The sequence below is a fragment of the Marmota marmota genome, unplaced genomic scaffold, assembly GCF_001458135.2.
Source record: "Marmota marmota marmota unplaced genomic scaffold, marMar, whole genome shotgun sequence".
NCBI classification, from domain to species: Eukaryota; Metazoa; Chordata; class Mammalia; order Rodentia; family Sciuridae; genus Marmota; species Marmota marmota.
The window spans coordinates 6392478-6411917 of NW_025999863.1; the positions used below are offsets into that span (position 1 = coordinate 6392478).

General features: G+C 37.2%; 1 protein-coding gene and 2 pseudogenes across 1 annotated transcript; all 3 read left to right on the forward strand.

The window, feature by feature from the left end:
- Nucleotides 1–2207: 2207 nt before the first annotated feature.
- LOC107157588 lies at nucleotides 2208–3183 on the forward strand (annotated as a pseudogene).
- Nucleotides 3184–4587: 1404 nt separating this feature from the next.
- LOC125619041 lies at nucleotides 4588–6676 on the forward strand (annotated as a pseudogene).
- Nucleotides 6677–12876: 6200 nt separating this feature from the next.
- On the forward strand, nucleotides 12877–13853 carry LOC107157589 (olfactory receptor 7D4-like). The gene has a single exon (XM_015503935.2). It carries the CDS (start codon nucleotides 12877–12879, stop codon nucleotides 13813–13815), a length of 939 nt encoding a protein of 312 aa, XP_015359421.1. The 3' UTR covers nucleotides 13816–13853.
- The last annotated feature ends 5587 nt before the right edge of the window (nucleotides 13854–19440 follow it).

Below are 19440 nucleotides of genomic sequence, written 5' to 3' on the forward strand. Positions count from 1 at the left end.
TTTTCTTACATTGTCTTCCTTTCCCGGAATTGGTTCTACTTGTTGATCCTTAAATAATATGCATTCATATCTATTTTAAAAGAATTATAAGGATAATTCATAACTCTACCATTTAATTCTGTGCCTATCTTTGGGGATATGATGTTGAAAAACTTCTCTTTTGGGTCACAGGAGACGTTTTATTTACAATATTTATTATACTTCCAACATTTGCCATTGCCCAGGACCTGTAAGGTGAGAGGCACCATTTACATCCATGGAAAGAATCAATAAGACAAAACCATCACAAGCCACAAAGGAAATAAACCCTGAGAGAGTCTTAAAGGAAGATTACAGAAGCTTCACTGTGGGCTTCACACACTTTGTTCCTCCTGAGTCTTGTCCCCTGCTCTCCAGCGGCTGGCTTCTCCATCCCTTGTGTACCAGCTCACCCACCAACTGAGCAAGTAGACATTCTGTTCTCTTCCCTCACTTCCCCTGATTAACAATGACTCATCTTTCTTCTCAGTGGAAGCACTCCTATTTCAGAGCAGACATTCTTACCTGTCTTCACAGACTAACCTGGTCCTCGGTGGATTTTATAAATGCCTCATTCTCTAGACATTTATAGCACTGATTTTTCTGTCATAGAATGTAAATATTTATTTTTAAACCTTAAGTTTATCCTTTTTATCCTGTAGGATAGATAGATTATACAACTTTTGGATATTTGTGATCAAATCCATGAATTACATTTCTTGGCCTTTAGCTGTGATCCCTGTGATACAATAAATTCCCATTCAAGAGCACAGACACATGAATGCCCATTCCCTCACATGCTTTTCTCTCCTGTTGTGGGGCTGGTCCACATGCTTTTGCCTCCTCTTGGAAGAATAACCCAGCAGGTGCTCTCTGAAAGAAGCACCCATAGGGATTGCTGTCAATTAGTAGAACTCTATGACAGTAGAAGTGTGCAGATAGCTGTCGAGTTTACACCAATAAGAGCTCCATCCCAGATGCCTGACCCAGTTTCAGAGAGAGATTGATAAATGATAGCCATGCGTGACAGATCTATTGAGATATGAAGAACAGGAGTTCACATTTATGAAATACCCACTGTATCACAGTAGAAATCATAGTAGAAAAATTGTATCATCTTATTTAATTATGCTTTTCAATCCTACCATGTAGGGAATAATTACTACTTCTGCTATAGAAGTACTGGTAGTTGAGAGAGTTTAAATAGCTTTCTCAAGGTCACAAAGATGATATGAAAGGTGATATGTTGGTGGAGCAAACTTCTGTTACTGAAAATCTGACTCAAAAATCCCATATTGGTGCTGGGGATATAGCTCAGTTGGTAGAGTGCTTGCCTTGCATGCACAAGGCCCTGGGTTCGATCGCTGCACCACACACACATAAAAATGAATCTCATATTTATACTATATATATATATATATATATATATATATATATATATACACACACACACACACACACACACACACACACACACACACGAGATCTATACCTATATATATCACCAAAACATAAAGCATGAGTTTTAAATAATATTAATGATAACAATGACAACTTTATTTACTGAGAGTACTACTGAGATGAAAGGTGTTTTAAAATCTACAGGAATAAGGGAGCAAAGGAGGGTAATAGGTGGGTATGTATGATCAAAGTGTGTTATAAACAGGATGTAAAGTGAAACCCATTATTCTGTGTGATTGATTTAAACTAATAAAAATATGTCTAAATTGGTAATAGCAAAACCACATTTTAAGAAAGAAAAAAGGCATTGAGAGAAAACTGTCATGTCATTATGATGTATCCACTCATAAATAAAGGTAGTTGAGTTAAATATTCTGTGTTTAAAGATGATCATAAAGCTGTAGGATAAAGAAGTATGGAAATTGCAAGGAAAAGATGTTAGTTGTCTTCAATTGTCTAGTCTACAGTATATGAAAAGTTAGCTTACATACATATATTTAAAAAGAAAATTAAACTCATTAGTCAATGAAAAAAGAGATTTCTGTTAATGCAAAGAAAGCATGGCTGTTCAGTGAATGTTGATTTACCTTTTTTAAAAAAATTTTGATTGTAGATGGACAAGTGCCTTTATTTTATTCATTTATTTTTATGTGGTGCTGAGGATTGAATCTAGTGTCTCACATGTGCTGGGCAAGCACTCTACCACTGAGCTACTGCCCCAGCCCTGTGATTTTACCTTCTGAACCAGAAGACACACTGTATACATGGAAGCAGAAAACCACACAGGATTATCACAGTTCCTCCTCCAGGGCTTGTACGAGGACCCTGAATTGCAGCCTGTTCTCTTTGGACTGTTTCTTTCCATGTACCTGGTCACCATCCTGGGGAACCTGCTCATTATCTTGGCCACGAGCACTGACCCCCGCCTCCACACCCCTATGTACTTCTTCCTCTCCACCCTGTCCTTCACTGATGTCTGTTTAATCTGCACCACGGTCCCAAAGATGCTGGTGAACATCCAGGCACAGAACAAGGACATCTCCTACATACAGTGCCTTACCCAGGTGTATTTTTTTCTTCTCTTTCTTGGGATGGATAATTTCCTACTGACTGTGATGGCTTTTGACCGCTTTCTGGCCATCTGCCACCCCCTGAACTACACCATCATCATGAACCCCTGGCTCTGTGTCCTACTGGTTCTGATGTCTTGGCTTATCATGTTCTGGGTCTCCCTCATTCATGTTCTGCTGTTGAATCAACTGACCTTCTCCACAGGCACTGAAATCCCACATTTTTTTCTGTGAACTGTCTCATCTTCTCAAGGTGGCCAGCTCTGATACCCTTGTCAACAACATCTTTCTGTATGTGGTGGCTGCCCTGCTGGGTGTGTTCCCTGTCACTGGGATTCTCTACTCTTACTCTCAGATTGTCTCCTCCTTAATGAGGATGTCCTCCTCTGTGAGCAAGTATAAAGCATTTTCCACTTGTGGGTCTCACCTCTGTGTGGTTTCCTTGTTCTATGGAACAGGATTTGGGGTTCACCTCAGTTCTGCTGTGACCCATTCTTCCCAGAGAACCATGATTGCCTCAGTGATGTACACTGTGGTCACCCCCATGCTGAACCCCTTCATCTACAGCCTGAGGAACAAGGATATGAACAGGGCCCTGGGGAGACTCCTCAGCAAAGCAGCTTCTTCTCTTTGATGGATCACTGACCTCAGAGCTAAATGGACATTGTAGTCCCCAAGGCAAATGTTGTGAATTTCAATATTCTAGTTCTGTTTCTTCCCTAAAACATGTTTAATTTCTTCTGTTTTCCATAACTTTGATTTTGCATATTTTTGTACATATTTCTAACAACTATCTCAGTAATTTTTTTTTGAATTTTCTTTCCTGTACATGGCCCATGAAGTTCTACATTAAGTAACTTTTCTTACTGTAATTCCTAAGATTTCCAACTTTACATAAAGAATGTACATCAAATACTGACATGATTTCCTCAAAATTATTGCTTAAATGTTAAAACCCTTAATCTTAATGTTATTGCATTATTGTTTTACCTGGAAAAAATGGGATAAAAGTTATCAGAGAAGTGTTTACCATATTAGTACTGTGCTTCTCACTTTATGTGTCTGACTTCATTTATCCTGGAAAGATTTCATTCACTTATTTCCTCTCAGGCACAAAATATCTGAAGGGAAGAATTTGAAAATATGATGCATGAAACTGGATCTTCACTGAGCACACCCTCTAATCTTTGCTATCCCACTTTTTCTACTTTTTATAACAGCAGTAGTAGATTTTGAACATGGAAGCAGGAGTCTACCTTGGCAGCAGGCTTGTTTATGTGTTCATCATCATATAATGCCTTGTATGCTCTTTATATGTTGAACTGCATTGATCCTGATAAAGAAACATTTATAGCAGGAATGAAAGATCTTCAGATGGCTCTGGGGCAATCTTAGGGGGCTTTGGTATTGAACCTGAACCCTCTAGTAGGCTTTTCTGTTTCTCAAGCAGCACAAGCCATAGGAAGAGAGAAGAATGAATTGATCAGAAAGTGGAAGATAAGAGAGGGCAAAGGAATAACAAAGGGAAGAATACAGGTAATGAGGACCCAGATGTATAATGATCTAAATACAGTGGGGTCTCCTGTGGAAGAAGCTGATGATCAATCTACTACTGTTTTGGTAAGACTATGGGAAAAGCTAAAACCTGAAGAATGCTTTTCTTTTCAGTGTTGGGGATTTAACCTGTGGCACGTAACCACTGAGCAACATATACTTTATACTTTATTGTTATACTTTATTTAGAAGCAGGGTCTTGCTAAGTTGCTAAGGGCCTCACTAAGTTGCTGAGGCTGGCTTTGAACTCATGGTCCTCCTGCTTCAGCCTCCTGAGCCCCGGGCATCACAGGTATGCTCCACTGTGTCTGGCTGAACAGTAGTTTTCTAAGCACCTTGAGAATAGAGAAACTAAGACTATGCTTACTGCCCCGATGTGGGAGTATCCTCTCCCCACAACTGCCAACCAGGGAAAAAGTCAAGGTCTTCCAGAGAGCCCAGCTCCAGCTTTATTTGTGCATGCTGTGTTGGGAAAATAGAGGCCATGTATAGAAATAGCAATTTATTGGACAGAATAAATGAGCAAGCCATTTTAGCATTACTAGACCCAGGTACTGAATATTCTTGTATTCATGGGAATCCATAAGGTTTGAGGAGAAAGATGAATACAGGGTAAGTATGGTCAAGGTTATGCATGCATCTTGATGGACAAGACCTGAAAATATCTGTGTCTCATTTTATCAATGAAATAATGTTAACATCTAAGACTTTTCTAGACCTAGAGGAGGCAGCTCAAACAGTAGTGATGCATTTCCAAAGGAAAGGGTGTGCCATCAATACCTTATCACTCGCTCTATATAAAAATTGATGCATAATGGAATAAAGACTTAAAAACAAGATCTGAAAGCATAAAACTATTGAGAAGAATCCTGAGGGAAACACTCCATAACTTTAATCTGGGTAAAGACTCTTTTGGATATACTTTCTAAAGCATTGACCATGAGAGCAATGATAGATGAATAGGATTACATCAAACACAAAAGCTTCTATCCAGCAAAGAATAAGTAAAGACTAATAGAAATCAAACAGGAGATATTGTTTGCAAACTATAAATTTTCTGTGGGGTTAATATCTAAAACATAAAGAACTAAAACAATTCATTATATGAAAATTAATAACTTGATTAGAAACTGGTAGGTGCTTCTCAAAAGAAGAAATATGAAAAGTTGTTCAGTACAGCTTCCTAGTCTCCACCCCAGAGCCTCTTATAATCACCATTGCCTCTGTTTCTCTGAGTTCTACATTTTTAGATCCATATATGAGTCAGCTCATGCAGTGTTTGTCCTTCTATGCCTGTGTCATTTTCCTTGTCAAAATGTCCTACAGGTTTATCCACATCCTAGCAAATGTCAGGATTATCTTATATTTAATGACTGCATGGTGTCCATTGTGTATATACACCACAGTTCTTCATCAGTTCATCTATTCTTCAGCTTTTGCCAAAAGTTTTCTTATTTTCACCATTCATATTTGTATTAAAGCTGCAGTGATTTGTTGGCAGATGGCATTGAGCCAACGGAAATTCTAACGACAGTCTAAATTCACCTCCATTGGTCTTTTGGGTACCAGTGCTCAGCATTAAAGAAAAATATTGGTCAACCAATATTTTGCAGTCAACCAGTGCTATTTTGAATTAATGGGAATACCTGCTGCAGCAATTCAGTTTATTTTGAGCACTTTATTTTTGTTGTCAATTCAGGGGAAACAGCTTTGGCATACCAGGGCTGGTCTAGGAAAGAGAACCTTAGGTTCTTAGCAAATCTCTTCCATAGTGAAGCCACTCAGAGGAAAAGGTTGGAGTAATCCCTTCTAAGAAGTTCAGAACAAGATTAGAACAGAAAATGATTTTTTTTACAACTAGATGCACCAAGATGTGCATTAATTCTTAAATTACCTGCCCTGTGCAATTACTATATTTTACAAAATGAGAAAGAAGGAAAAACAAAATGGTTGCTTACCTAATGGTTATATTGATAGTAAAAATAATAATAGAACACTAGCCCTGGTGTGGGTTCATGAGATTTTTCATGGTACATTAATAAATTAAACCTGATGTCTTACTTATGAAATTACAAGCAGCAAAGATTAAGACTTTTTAGAGATTTCCATTGATGTGAAGCAAAACATATTAAAAAAACTCTTTAGGCTTTAGCAACACAGAAACTCTGTCCAGGGAACACAAATAGTACTAAGAAGATCAGTAAGCAGGAAAAAAAGCACAAAAAAGGTTGAATTGCCCATGATTCTAGGTCTATAACCTGAACAGGTTACATATGTGGATCATCTTCATTGAAACATAAGACTTTCTTGTTGCATATTTTTTTTCTTTAGAACTCCCTCTACTTAACACTTCAAATGACACAGATAATCCTGATGGAATGAACCACCTTGTTGCTGTTGTGGTTCACTGTGGAATAGCCCCAATTGAGGCCACTGCATTGCACTAGTAAGAGTCAGGACTTTTGGGTGGTTGCTTGATGGTGACACTGTAGAAACACACAGATGGAATCTACTAGTTTGTATTGATGACTTAAGGAGGTAATACTGAACACACTCTATGTGTTTGGAAGGTATTGAAGCACATTCACTTTTGTGAAAAATTAACATATATTAAAATTTAGTGTCAGGAAGACAAATATGTCTTGCTTCTCTAAAGAAGTTTACAATAACATTTATGTGTGTGTAGGGAACAGTTGGTCAAAAATAGACTTTTGTTTCTCAAGGGGAAAGATGTCTTTGTAATTATAATATTTCTTTATTTATTTTACATAAAACTAGTAGAGTCTAAATACTGTATTGAATTCCTCATGACTGTCAGTAGATTTTAGCATATTTTTTTACTAGTTTTGTGAGGCTAAGTAGTTCTTTTTACTTGTTTCTATTTTTAAGTGAATTTTAAATCCTAAAATCACAAAAATACCTTGAGAAAAATTTCAATGAGAACAGTTTCTCTATTCAGGAAGAAATGGTAAATATTTGTGCTTTTATCATAGTTAATAAGTCACCTGTTTTACTCAGGTTTAATTTCAGTAGAATAAAAATCTCCAAAATCCCCTATAGTTCTTGAAATGATCCAAGTAATTCTAGTGCAGTGGTGATAGATATACTGTTCTTTCAAATTCTTAAATAATCTAATGTTTCAAGTTGAGTCGTGCTTAGAAAAAATCATGTCATCACAGTTGCATTATTTTCAAATGTCATTATTTTACCTTGAAAATAAGACATTCATCACTGCTCCAGCAGCCTGTGTGACATCTAGAAAGTTTTTGATGACTACGTTTAGATGAAGTAGATTCTAATCTAACACACAAACTCTTTTTGTACCTTCTGACCATACAAATCTGATTGGAAGACTATTTCGAAATTAAAATCTGAGTTCACAAATGCATTCCACTAGGGGTCTTAAGAAGTTAAATATCTAGTATAAAAGGTCTGTAAACTATTGCAGATGACATTTTCCATGCATCAGTAAGTTTTCTGACAGCCAATGTAACCTCCAGAAAACATTGAAAATTATATCAGAAATAATAGCAATCAAATCATTGGGGTTCTTTATCAAACCTTTCAGGCAGTAATTTCAAAAAAAAGTTTCCAGTTTTCTAAATTTATTTAGTAAATCTGTTGCCTATATAACAAGAATAATTCTACTGAAAAAAAGAAATCAGAGAAGAATTTTCATTCACAATGGCTAAAAAAACGACTTTTTGGGGCCGGGCTGTGGCTCAGAGGTAGAGTGCCTGCCAAGCTTGCATGAGGCCCTGGGCTCAGTCCTCAGCACCACATGAAAATAAAAAGTTGAGCTCATGGAAATGGAGAACACAACAGTGGCTACCACATGCTAGGGAAGTTGGCAGGTGGTTTGGGGAAATGCTGGTCAAAAGTTTCCCCACAGCCCCATTTAGACAGGAGGATTATGCCCAAGAGATCTCTTGTACAGCATGGCTGCTAGGCTTAGTGACAGTGCAGTGTATAATAGAAAATGTTGAGCTGGCATTAAGTATTTTCACCACAATAATAACTCACGAGGGACTACAGGTGTTAACTTTTCAGATTTAGCCATAATGCAAAACAAAATTCTTCTGAACATCATATTGCACATAATGTATATATAAAATTTTATATGTCAATTTAAAGAAATACACAAATAAGTTGAAAAACAGAAATGGTAAGAAAATTAAAAAGAAAGGTTTCTTGGGGCTGGGGTTGTGGCTCAGTGGTAGTGTGCTCGCCTAGCATGCAGGAGGCACTGGGTTCGATTCTTAGCACCACATAAAAATAAAGACAATAATGTCCATCAACAACTAAAAAAATATTAAAGAGAAAGTTTTCCTTTTTTTCCTACCACATTGTGAATTTGGAATGCTGTATACAAGCTCCAAAGATTATGAAATGGAGACACCTCATGATATCTCCTTGTAGAAGTTCACCTTTCCCTAGGGGACACCTTACTATTTTTAAGTCAAAACGATACAAAAAGAGTTTTTTTCTTTAATAAAATCAACTCATCTTCTCTTGCCACTGCCTCCACAGAAACAAAAACGACTGGGAATTTTCCTCTTTGCCATCTCCCTTGTACCCCAAGGGAACTGAATGGTTTGGAGAGTGGGAAGACTATAGAACAATTTATTTAATGAGGAGCTCTGAGAATCCAAACCCTGAGAGAGGAGAAACTTAATAATGCTCCTGGTTCTCCCCACCTGTACTTCTCTAGTATCTGCCTGTCTAAAAACCAAAGTCCTCTTTCTATGGACAGGCTGAAGAGGAGAGAGGCTTCAGAGAGACTCACTGGAGAGTCAGTGTGTCCTGGTAAGGCTGGCAGATGAAGAAGGAAAATGGGAGACAGCATGGATACTGGGCTTTGCCTCTAGGACAATGGAAATGGAAATAGGATTTCATATTTCTTTAGGCTGTGAAGGTGAAATCTCTTTGAAGGCACTCTAGTCCCCACTGAGATCTTTCTCTTCAATCTGTTTCTCACTCTTTGGAATCTAGATCCCCTCTCCTAAAAGAGTTAATTTCTGGACAATCTCCAACTCCTCCTGACTCTTTCCTATAGTTCCTGTCAGGTTTCCAGCCTCCCATCATTTATCTGTTAAATGCTATTATGCATGATGTATTGATTATTTTATTCTAAATTTTATTTTTTTAATGGTTACATCTCATGATTATATGTATTTGCATATTTGACTTACTGATAGATCTCATTATTTCTTCATCTTTATTTATTCATTCATTATTTGTGAGTCTGGAGATTTAACCTAGGAACTCACTCATGCTTAGGCAAGTGCTCTTGGTTCAATATTGCTCAAGTTATCATTTTGCCTTGAGGTAATCAGTAATCTAACATTGGCATAATTGTTTCTGATGTTCAATACTCAGTCCAATATTCTTTTCTTATATTTATCAATCTCCTTCAATATTTAACAGTTGAATCTGGAGGAGACTTCACTTGTATGCTTATGAATTTAACAAAGAGACTGTAGCATAAGTCAGCATCTCTTGGATGTTGTCTGAAAACAACCATTTTTTATTGGGTTAGGGACTGTGCTTGGTCTCTTCATTCACCGCCAGCCTCAGCCCTGGTTGGAACCTATAGTAATGGCAGGAGGATTTTCTCAAATCCATGCATATATCGAGCTTATGTTTATGACTTCACATCATTGAAGAAGTTTGTGACAAACTATTTTGTTTTAAACTGGCTTCTGTACCTGAAATCGGTATTACTTTTAGTCCTGCTTTACTGTTTAAAATAGATACGAATACATTTTATTTAACTTTGTTATTTGATTCTGTGTCTATATTCAGGTATATGAGAAATTGGAAGATTTCCCTTTTGTTTTCTGCTAGGCATTTTGATCTTGATATATATTAAGAATCTATGTTATGTGTTGTGTTTGTTCAGCACCTATCATGTGACAATACCATTGAAGTCTCTGAACACGTAATAACCCCAAATTGTCAGAGCCCAAAATGAACACCAACTGAGAGGGTTGTAAAGACCACAGAAGCTCCACAGTGGGCCTTGCACATTCTGTCCCTGCTGACCTTCCTGACCCTCATCTCCTGCTCTCCCTCACGCTGGCTTCCCTAATCCCTCTAGTACCGGCTCACATCTGAGAGGGTAACTGAACATTCTGTTCACTCAACCTACAATAGTTCTTCTTTCCTTGTGTCCCCTGTTTAACAATGAATGCTTCTTCCTCTCCTGGCTCAAACATTACTATTTCAGAGTGAACTCCCAAACCACTTCCACAGGGTAAATTGGTCCCTAGTGTTTTTTTTTTTTAATTTTTTTTCCTGTCTTGAACTAATGTTCCTCCTTTAGATATTCCTAATAATGACCTTTTGTGTCATGGAACATAAACACATTTTAAAATTTCAAACTTGCCTTTTGATTTTTCTAGAATGAAAGAATTAATACAATTTTGGAATATTTTAGATCAAATTCATCAATTAAATATTTTGGCCATTAAGTCTATTGATTTTAATATATCGTCTCTCAAGAGCAAGGACACATGAGAATGCACCTCAGACCTGCCTTGGGTTAGACTGTTATGGTGGTGTGATCAATGTGGTCCCTATCCTTTTTCCTCTTAGAACAATTCATCCAGCAGATATTCTCTGAAAGGACCTTTAGAGATCTTAATTAATTGTGCTTTATGGCAGTCAAGAGGGAAAGAGCTGTTGAACTTACATGAGTAAGAATTCCACCCTTGATTACTACCATAGTTTGAGGGATTTTGCTAAATGACAGATTTATTGACATGCTAAATACAGAAGCTGACATTTATGAGATGCCCATTTTAAGTCACAGGAAGGAACCATAGCAGAAATTTAATTACACTGTATAATTAAATTTTACTCTTCATTTCATGTAGTAGATGTATGTCTGCTGTAGAGGTGAGGTAGTTGTAATTAAGATCATTTAATAACTTTCTCAAGGTCACAGAGATGGTGTGTTGATAGAGCAAATTCTACTCCTGGAAGGCTGACTTCAGAATCCCACTTTTAAATCACAGCTCTATAGGATCCACTGAGAGATGTATATATCCAAAGAATCACAAAGGAGGGGATTTTACATAACTTTTTGTAGTAAAAACAATAGCTATAGTTTACTGAACTGCTCCGAAGCAGAACAGCATTTTTACCTCACAATTGTGGTAATAGCAATAACTTCATATTTAGAGAAAAAAAATAAGGCACTACAAGAGAACTATCACAGCACTATTAAGTGCTGAGTCACAGAATAAAGATTGTTGAAATAAAAATCCACAACAAGCACAGATAATATAACAAAAATGTGAAGGTCTTCAATTCCTATGGTTGGGTCACATTGAGGAAAACATTAGCTCATGTCCATAGATTTTAAAAAGGGAATTGAAAAAAGAGATAGTTAAATCTTGTGACTTCATGATAAAAGAGAACAATTTTTCTTAATTTTTAATTTATAAAATAATAATTATTAATGCATATTAATTGTGCAGATTCATAAGTTTGACTGTGACATTTCCTTACATACTTTCATCGTGCATTGACCATATCCACCATCCCTGGTATCCTCTCCCCTCCTGCATGTCCCCCTCTCCTCTCCCTTGTCCTCTTACTCCTCTATTGCTAGGACTTCCTTTATTTTCAGAACTTTTCCTTTTCTTAGGTTTCCACACTTGAAAGAAAATATGCAATGCTTGTCTTTCTGTGTCTGGCTTATTCCGTTCTTCTCTGTGGCTGAGTAATTCTCCATTGTGAGTATGGACCACATTTTCCTTCTCCACTCATCTGTGGATGGACACCTAGTCTGATTTGATAAAGTTCCTACTGTGAATAGAGTTATGATCAATATTAGGTATGCACACACCTCTTTTGCATGCTGAGTCCAATTTCATTGGGTACACCAGGAGTGGTACAGCTGGATTATGTGGAAGTCAGTTTTTTAGTTGTTTGAGGAACCTCCATTCTCTTTTCCATAGTGGATGTACTGATTTGCATTCCCACCGACAGTGTTTGTAGGTCTTTTCCCCGACACCCTCACCACCATTTGTTATTTTTATTTTGTTGATAAAACCCATTCTGACTCCAGTGAGATTAGATCTCAGTGAAGTTTTGATTTGTATTTCCCTGAAGACTGCAGATGTTGAGTATTTCTTCATATATTTATTGGTCTTTTGTAATTCTTTTGAGAAATGTCTGTAGAGTAAGATCCTGTACCCATTTATTGATTGGATCCTTTTTCTTTACTGTCAAATTTTTTTTGTTCTTTATATATCCTGGATTTTAATCCTCTGTCAGGTGAATACCTAGCAGATATGTCTCCATTCTCTGGATGTCTCTTTACCTATTGTTTCCTTTGCTGTGCAGGTTTTAGCGTAATGTCATTGCATTTGTCAGTACTTGCTTTTGTTTCCTGAACTACTGGAGACCTATTCCGGATATTATAGCCCGTGACAGTATCTTGAACTATATACCCCTATTTTCCAATGGTTCTTTCAAACTTTTATGACTCAATTTAATGTCTTGGAATCTAGTTACAATTGTCTACATATGGATATCCACTTTTGATTTCTGGTAATTTAAAGAAAGTCCATGTGATTATACACTTTAAAGGAGAAATGGGCTGCCACATGGTTAAGAAAAATCACACTCACTGGCAGGAGAAACTAAGGATGAAGGATCTCCATCCTAAGGAGAGCTCATAAAGTGCTAATTAACTGGGATTCCAGATGGCTATTCATTGAAACTTACCTTTACCTGCTTCTGTAAGAAATACACCAGCAACATGGAAGCTGAGAACCACACAGTCCTGTCACAGTTCCTCCTCCTGGGCCTCTCAGATGATCCCAAACTGCAGCCCGTCCTCTTTGGGATTTTCCTGTCCATATACCTGGTCACAGTGCTTGGGAACCTGCTCATCATCCTGGCCACCACCTCTGACTCTCACCTCCACACCCCCATGTACTTCTTCCTCTCCAACCTGTCCTTGGCTGACATTTGCTTCATCTCCACCACGGTCCCAAAGATGCTGGTGAACATCCAGGCACATAGCCATGACATCTCCTACACAGAGTGCCTGACTCAAGTGTATTTTTTCCTTATGTTTCTTGGAGTGGATAATTTTCTGCTGGCGGCGATGGCCTGTGACCGCTTTGTGGCCATCTGCCACCCCCTGAACTACACAGTCATCATGAACCCTCGGCTCTGTGTCCTCCTGGTTCTGACATCTTGGCTTATCATGTTCTGGGTCTCCCTGATTCATGTTCTACTGATGAAACAACTGACCTTCTCCACAGGCACTGAAATCCCACATTTCTTCTGTGAAGTGGCTCAGCTTCTCAAGGTGGCCAGCTCTGACACCCTCATCAATATCATCTTTTTGTATGTGTCAACTGCTTTGCTGGGCATGATTCCTATGACAGGGATCCTCTTCTCTTACTCTCAGATTGTCTCCTCCTTAATGAGGATGTCCTCCCTTGAGAGCAAGTACAAAGCCTTCTCCACCTGTGGATCCCACCTCTGTGTGGTCTCCTTGTTCTATGGAACAGCACTTGGGGTTTACCTCAGCTCTGCTGTGACCCATTCTCCACAGGGAAGCACAGTGGCCTCAGTGATGTACACTGTGGTCACCCCCATGCTGAACCCCTTCATCTACAGCCTGAGGAACAAGGATGTGAAGGGGGCCCTGGGGAGACTCCTCAGCAGAGCAGCCTCTGGTCCTTAAGGAATGACTGACCTGAGAAGTAGAGGGACAGTGTGGCCTGTAGGGCAAATGTTGTGTTTCAATGTCCAGCGCCAGGCTCTGTTTCTTTCCTAAAACATGCATTTGATTTCTTCTATACCCTATGCCTTTGCTTCTGTAGATTTTTGTATATCTCCCTAACAACTCCTTCAGTGTTTTCTTTTCAATTTTCTCCTCTGTATGTAGCCCATAATATTTCAAGTTTTGTAAGTCTTCTCATAGGCATTTCCAGATTTCCAACTTGACATGAAGAACTTATATCAAATGAAGACATGGTTTCCTGAAAAATTATGGCATGAATATTCTCCACCTTAATGTGATTTTGTTCTTTTTTCTCCGGAATAAATGAAAATCATCAGAACAAAGTGCTACCAGGCTATGCTTGTGACTCTATGTTTGTGTATACATTCATTTTGGAGGGATTTGAGACATTTTCTGTTTTTATTTCTTCACATGATTTCTGAAGAGAAGCAATATATTGGATGGACTAAAACAGCAAGCTAAAAATGAGCACACCCTAATATCCTTGTTTTCCTGCTTTTTGTAGCAGCAGTGATTGAATTTTGAATATGAAGGATACAATCCAGCTTTAAAAGAGCATGTGTTTCTCTGTTACACAGTAATATAATGCCTATGATATTTTGAAAGATTGTTTCATTCTTTTTTGGGGGGAGGGGTACTGGGGATTGAACTCAGGGGAACTCAATCGCTGAGCCACATCCCCAACCCTATTTTGTATTTTATTTACAGACAGGGTCTCATTGGGTTGCTTAGCACCTCACTTTTGCTGAGGCTGGCTTTGAACTCACGATCTTCCTGTCTCAACCTCCCGAGCCACTGGGATTACATACCCAACTGCTTAATTATTTTTGATCTATAATTTCCCCTTTCTTCCTTCTTATCTTCATATTTTCTCCTTCTTTCATTCCCTCCTTCCTTAGTTTCCTCATTTCTTTGGGCTCTTTTGTAGGTTAAAGTTAACTATCTTCTTTACTATGGCTAAAGATCGACTTTAAGTATACACCACAAGTTGTTTATCCATTGATGGACATGTGGGTTATTTCCACCTTTAACTATTAGTAAATTACTGCTCTGGATATGCACAATTGGGTATTCTTTGTGTTGCATAAATGATGCTTTGGTGAATGACAGGCTGTCTGTGTGATGGTGATCCCATAAAACTGGATTGCCTAGTGGTGTCACAGTCATGGTAGTTTATGTAAGTGCACTGCAGGATGATTGAACACTGATAAAATTGCCTAATGTTGCATTTCTCAGAATATATTCTCATTGTTAAACAGTGTGTGACTACATGATTCTCATTTTACCGGTAATGTATATAGGGATGGGACAGCTTGATTGTGTGGTATTTCACTTAGCAGAATTACCATGCAGGTTTTCATTGTGGCCAGCAAATTTTATATTTTAATGTATAGAGGTTCTGTTATCTTGCATCCTTGCCAATATTAGTGATATATAATTTTATAAAAAGTATGCCACTCTTGACTCTGAAGTAGCACCTCATTTGCTTTTGATTTTTGTTTCCCTGTGAGTCATTGAGCATCTTTTCAGGTGCTTCTTTGAAGTTAATGCATCTTCTATGCAGATATGCCTTATTAAATCTTAGCTCATTTAGCAATTGTGTAGATTATGCTTTTTTTCCTGTTAAAATTTCATTATTTTGTCAGGATACTTGACCCTTATCAGATGAATGTTTTAATAATATTTTCCATTCTGTATGCTAGTATTCCCTTTTCCTAAAACGTACAGTTTAATGTTAATTATGCCCACCTTGATGTGCAAGAAATCTATTGAAGTTATTTCTGTCTAATGGAAACTTTGTATCATTGGACCAACATCATGCTGCCCATAATGACATTTAAGGCTCCTTTTTCTCCATATACTCACCAGCCCTTGTTGTCATCTGTGTTTTTGACAATATCCCCTCTAATGTGTGAGGTGATGTCTCCTTGCAGTTTACTTTGCATTAAACTAATGAATAGTGACAGTGAGCATTTTCTTCATATACTTGTTAGATATTTGTGTATATCTATCTATCTATCTATCTATCTATCTGTCTGTCTGTCTGTCTATCTATCTATCCATCCATCCAGACACATTCAAATACATATAGGTGAGTAATCATTGTCTCAACCAATATCATAGTGTTTTCTCTAGTTGTCTTCTAATAGTTTTATAATTTCAGGTCTTACATTAGAATCTCAAATTCTTAGTCATTTTTATGTGCATGTTGTCACAAAGGGTCTATGTTCATTTTTCTATGTATGGATATCCAGTTTTCCTAGAATCATTGACTGAACACATTTCTCCTCCCCCAACCATGTGTTCTTGACATTATTGTCAAAAATAGTTTAATTATGAATTGATCCATAAACTGGTGCATTCATTTCTGGGCTTGCTATCCTGTTCCATTGTCTTTATGTCCATTTTATGCCTCTGTTAGGCTCCATTTCCTTGATAGTGTGTCTTGGTGTGTATAAATTTTTGAATTTATTTAAGAGCAACATAACTTTTTTGTTTTTTTGTTTGTTTGTTTGTTTTTTGCTTTTTTAACTAATGAATTTGGGTCATTTCAAAAATCCAAGGTGAAGATGTAATATTCAGGTCTATTCTAAAAGATTTATGATTTTACCCATAATACTTAAACTATTGGATTTTTGGGGTTATATATGGTGTGAGCTAGGTCTCCAAATTACTTTCTTTTTATTAAATTCATTCCTAGAAATTTCACTAGATATGTTTGTGAATCACATCATTAAATATATCTATTTGGCAGTGAAACATGACACTCAAGTGTTCTCCTTATCTAAAAGGCATTGCAAGGAAGGCAATTATGTTTATAGAGAAATAGGTGAGAAAGTAATGATTATGGTTGATGGAGCCCTAGTCATGGTTTTTCAGTTCTCATACTTAAGGCAAGTCTTCCCCAAATTCTAATGCATATTCATGATGAATAAGCTCTTGTGGGTCACTGTTCTTATTGGCATTTATGTTTCCAGGAAGCCAACTTGGAAATTAGGGCACTTGTTCCTGAAATGTCTTGGAGAATGTGATTGGAACAAATATCTGTGTAGAGAATTTGAACAGATTTCACTATTCCAGTAACTATAGGAAAAGACCTGTAAAAGGCTTAAGTAAACCAGATAAGACTTCACAGTCATATCTATCAAGTGGTGATCAGGAAAGGGTTCTTCTTCCTCAGTGTTAAAGAATTAACACTCAAGAAATGCCGAGGCAAGGGTAGCAAGCATGTTTTATTTAGGAAAGGGATAGAGATAGACTTCTCCAAAGAGAAGGGGGACTCTAGCTGAAAACCCACGAGAGAGGGTGTGATTTAATTTCTTATAACCCTGGAATCCCCCTCTTTAATCATTGTCTTCTCTTTCTTCCATGCATATGTGAATGTCAGCAAGAGTGTAGGGGTTAACCATTAGCAAACATTGTTCTCTCTTCAATAACCTGTCATCACCCTCTCAACCCCCATCATTGATTACTGCACTGACTGCCTAACTTTTACCTCTGTTTCATTCCTCACTCAAGAACTTTGGGTCCTTAAATCTTCTTAGGGCATTTGGGTTCCAACTCATTTTGGCTACTTCCTGCTGAAAGTGGGTGGTTTTTGGAGAATGAAACCTGAAGTCTTTATTCTCTATCAGGTGGGGCAGTATTTAGCATTATTAGGACAGTCCAGAGGGCCATGATGACTGTTGTTGGGTGACTGGATGAGGTGAGATCATGCTAAGATAATAATAAATAAACAGCAAAACATTATTTTTTGCAAACAATCAGCGTGAAAGCAATCAGTATTATTGGCTGATCTCTGAACACCATGAAGATGGTAACTCATTAAAGCTCTAAGTGGGATCCACATGCCACTGATCTGTGAGTGGAGGCCAGTTAAGGATTTGGAAACATTAGCAGAGTTGTTAGAGACATATACATAACATTTAGTTTTTTATAATGTCACAGGTATCCTTGTGAACTCTATTTAAGATATTTAATGCCATCTTATTTTTGTAAAATATCTTTCTATTGGCATTACCTCTATGTTTAGTAGAGATCACTTTATCTCTGTCACTTAGGACTTTCTTGATAAAGTTAATTAGTACTCTTATGTGCCATATTACATTATTTAGACGAGTATGAGGGATAAATATTGGGGCTAGATGACATACTAGTAAACACAGACCAAGCCTGATTACGTGGAATGTTAGGAATCTCAAAGTGATTCAAAATAGCTTGTGACTCTATCAGTCTCTTTTGATAGTTATCAGACAACTCCTGTCTAAAAACCCTTTGTTTAAAACCTCCAGCTTTACTTACTTTAGGCAGGCTGATACAAATTGTACAACTTAAAATAAATTAAAAAACTATTGTCTTTCCTTTTAAATACCCAGGTATGTCTGTGTTTTAGTTAAAACTCTCTTGCTAGATGTTTAAGACCAAGTTAGTCAAATTGACCTTGTTTCTATCTATTGTTAAGAGTCAACTAAGATTCTTCAGAGAATCACTCTTGGGAACTTGAAAGAAGCCTCTTAGATTCTCTAGTGCCATCTGCCAGGATGGGCCAGATTCTTGCTGACCACATGGAAGCATCAGGGATATTTTGCCCTTCAATTACCCTCCTTTTTGCAGAATGTGCACTGGTTGGCTTCCTGGTCTCTATGATCCCATTGATCCCCCTGATTGGGAGGTCATGGGACCAGAGTTACAAGGCCCTTAGTGAAGGCCCCTGGGTCCACACTGACCTCAAAGAGCAAGAGCCAAATATTGGCTATTTTCCTTGGCCCTTTTATTTTCTTAACTTTAGTCTCCAAGTTTTAGTTTTAAACATGTAGCAGGCCAGTGTCACCAATCTTGAAGTAGGAATACTGGGGTTTTAACTTTAATGTTTATAATTTTACAAGAACTTAGCTCCTTCCATTTAATTGGGGTCAATATTAGTACTGGAAGTCAGCCATGTCTGTCTATCTTATAGGTGAAGGCTTAAACTTGTTTAATTTGTTGAATTAGCCCATATTGTTTTATGAGATGTGTACTTCTGCAAAGCGCTAACAGACAATAGATACAATATTTTACAAGGAAAATACAAAATGGAATTAACAAGTGCAGAGACATAATCAGTTTGTATAATAACTATGAACCAAGAAACATATTTTTTATAATCCCAAACCTTAGTTTATACTATATCCCCTATTTATTTTGAGATCACAGTAATTTTTCTAACAGAAATCTATAATTTAGAACTTAAATTTAAATGAACTTAATTTTAGCCTAATTTAGAGTCATTCTACCATGGAATAAGGTGAGGGCAGAGTCTTAACTCAGGTGAGGTAGAATTTTGACAAATCTTAGGTAAAGTGTTTTATTTCTGAACCTGATCTTTGCCTCTTTCTTAAATATTATTTTACAAAGTTCTCATATATTATTTTCTAAGTCTACTAGAAAAGTCTACTAGTTCCCTTAAACAATAAAACCTAATGTATTCAAGAAATTATCTTGATAGATAAGAGCAGATTAGTGTTTTAAGAAACACATAGAGAATTTTAATAAATTTAATAAATAAATTCTTGTTTATATCAGTAT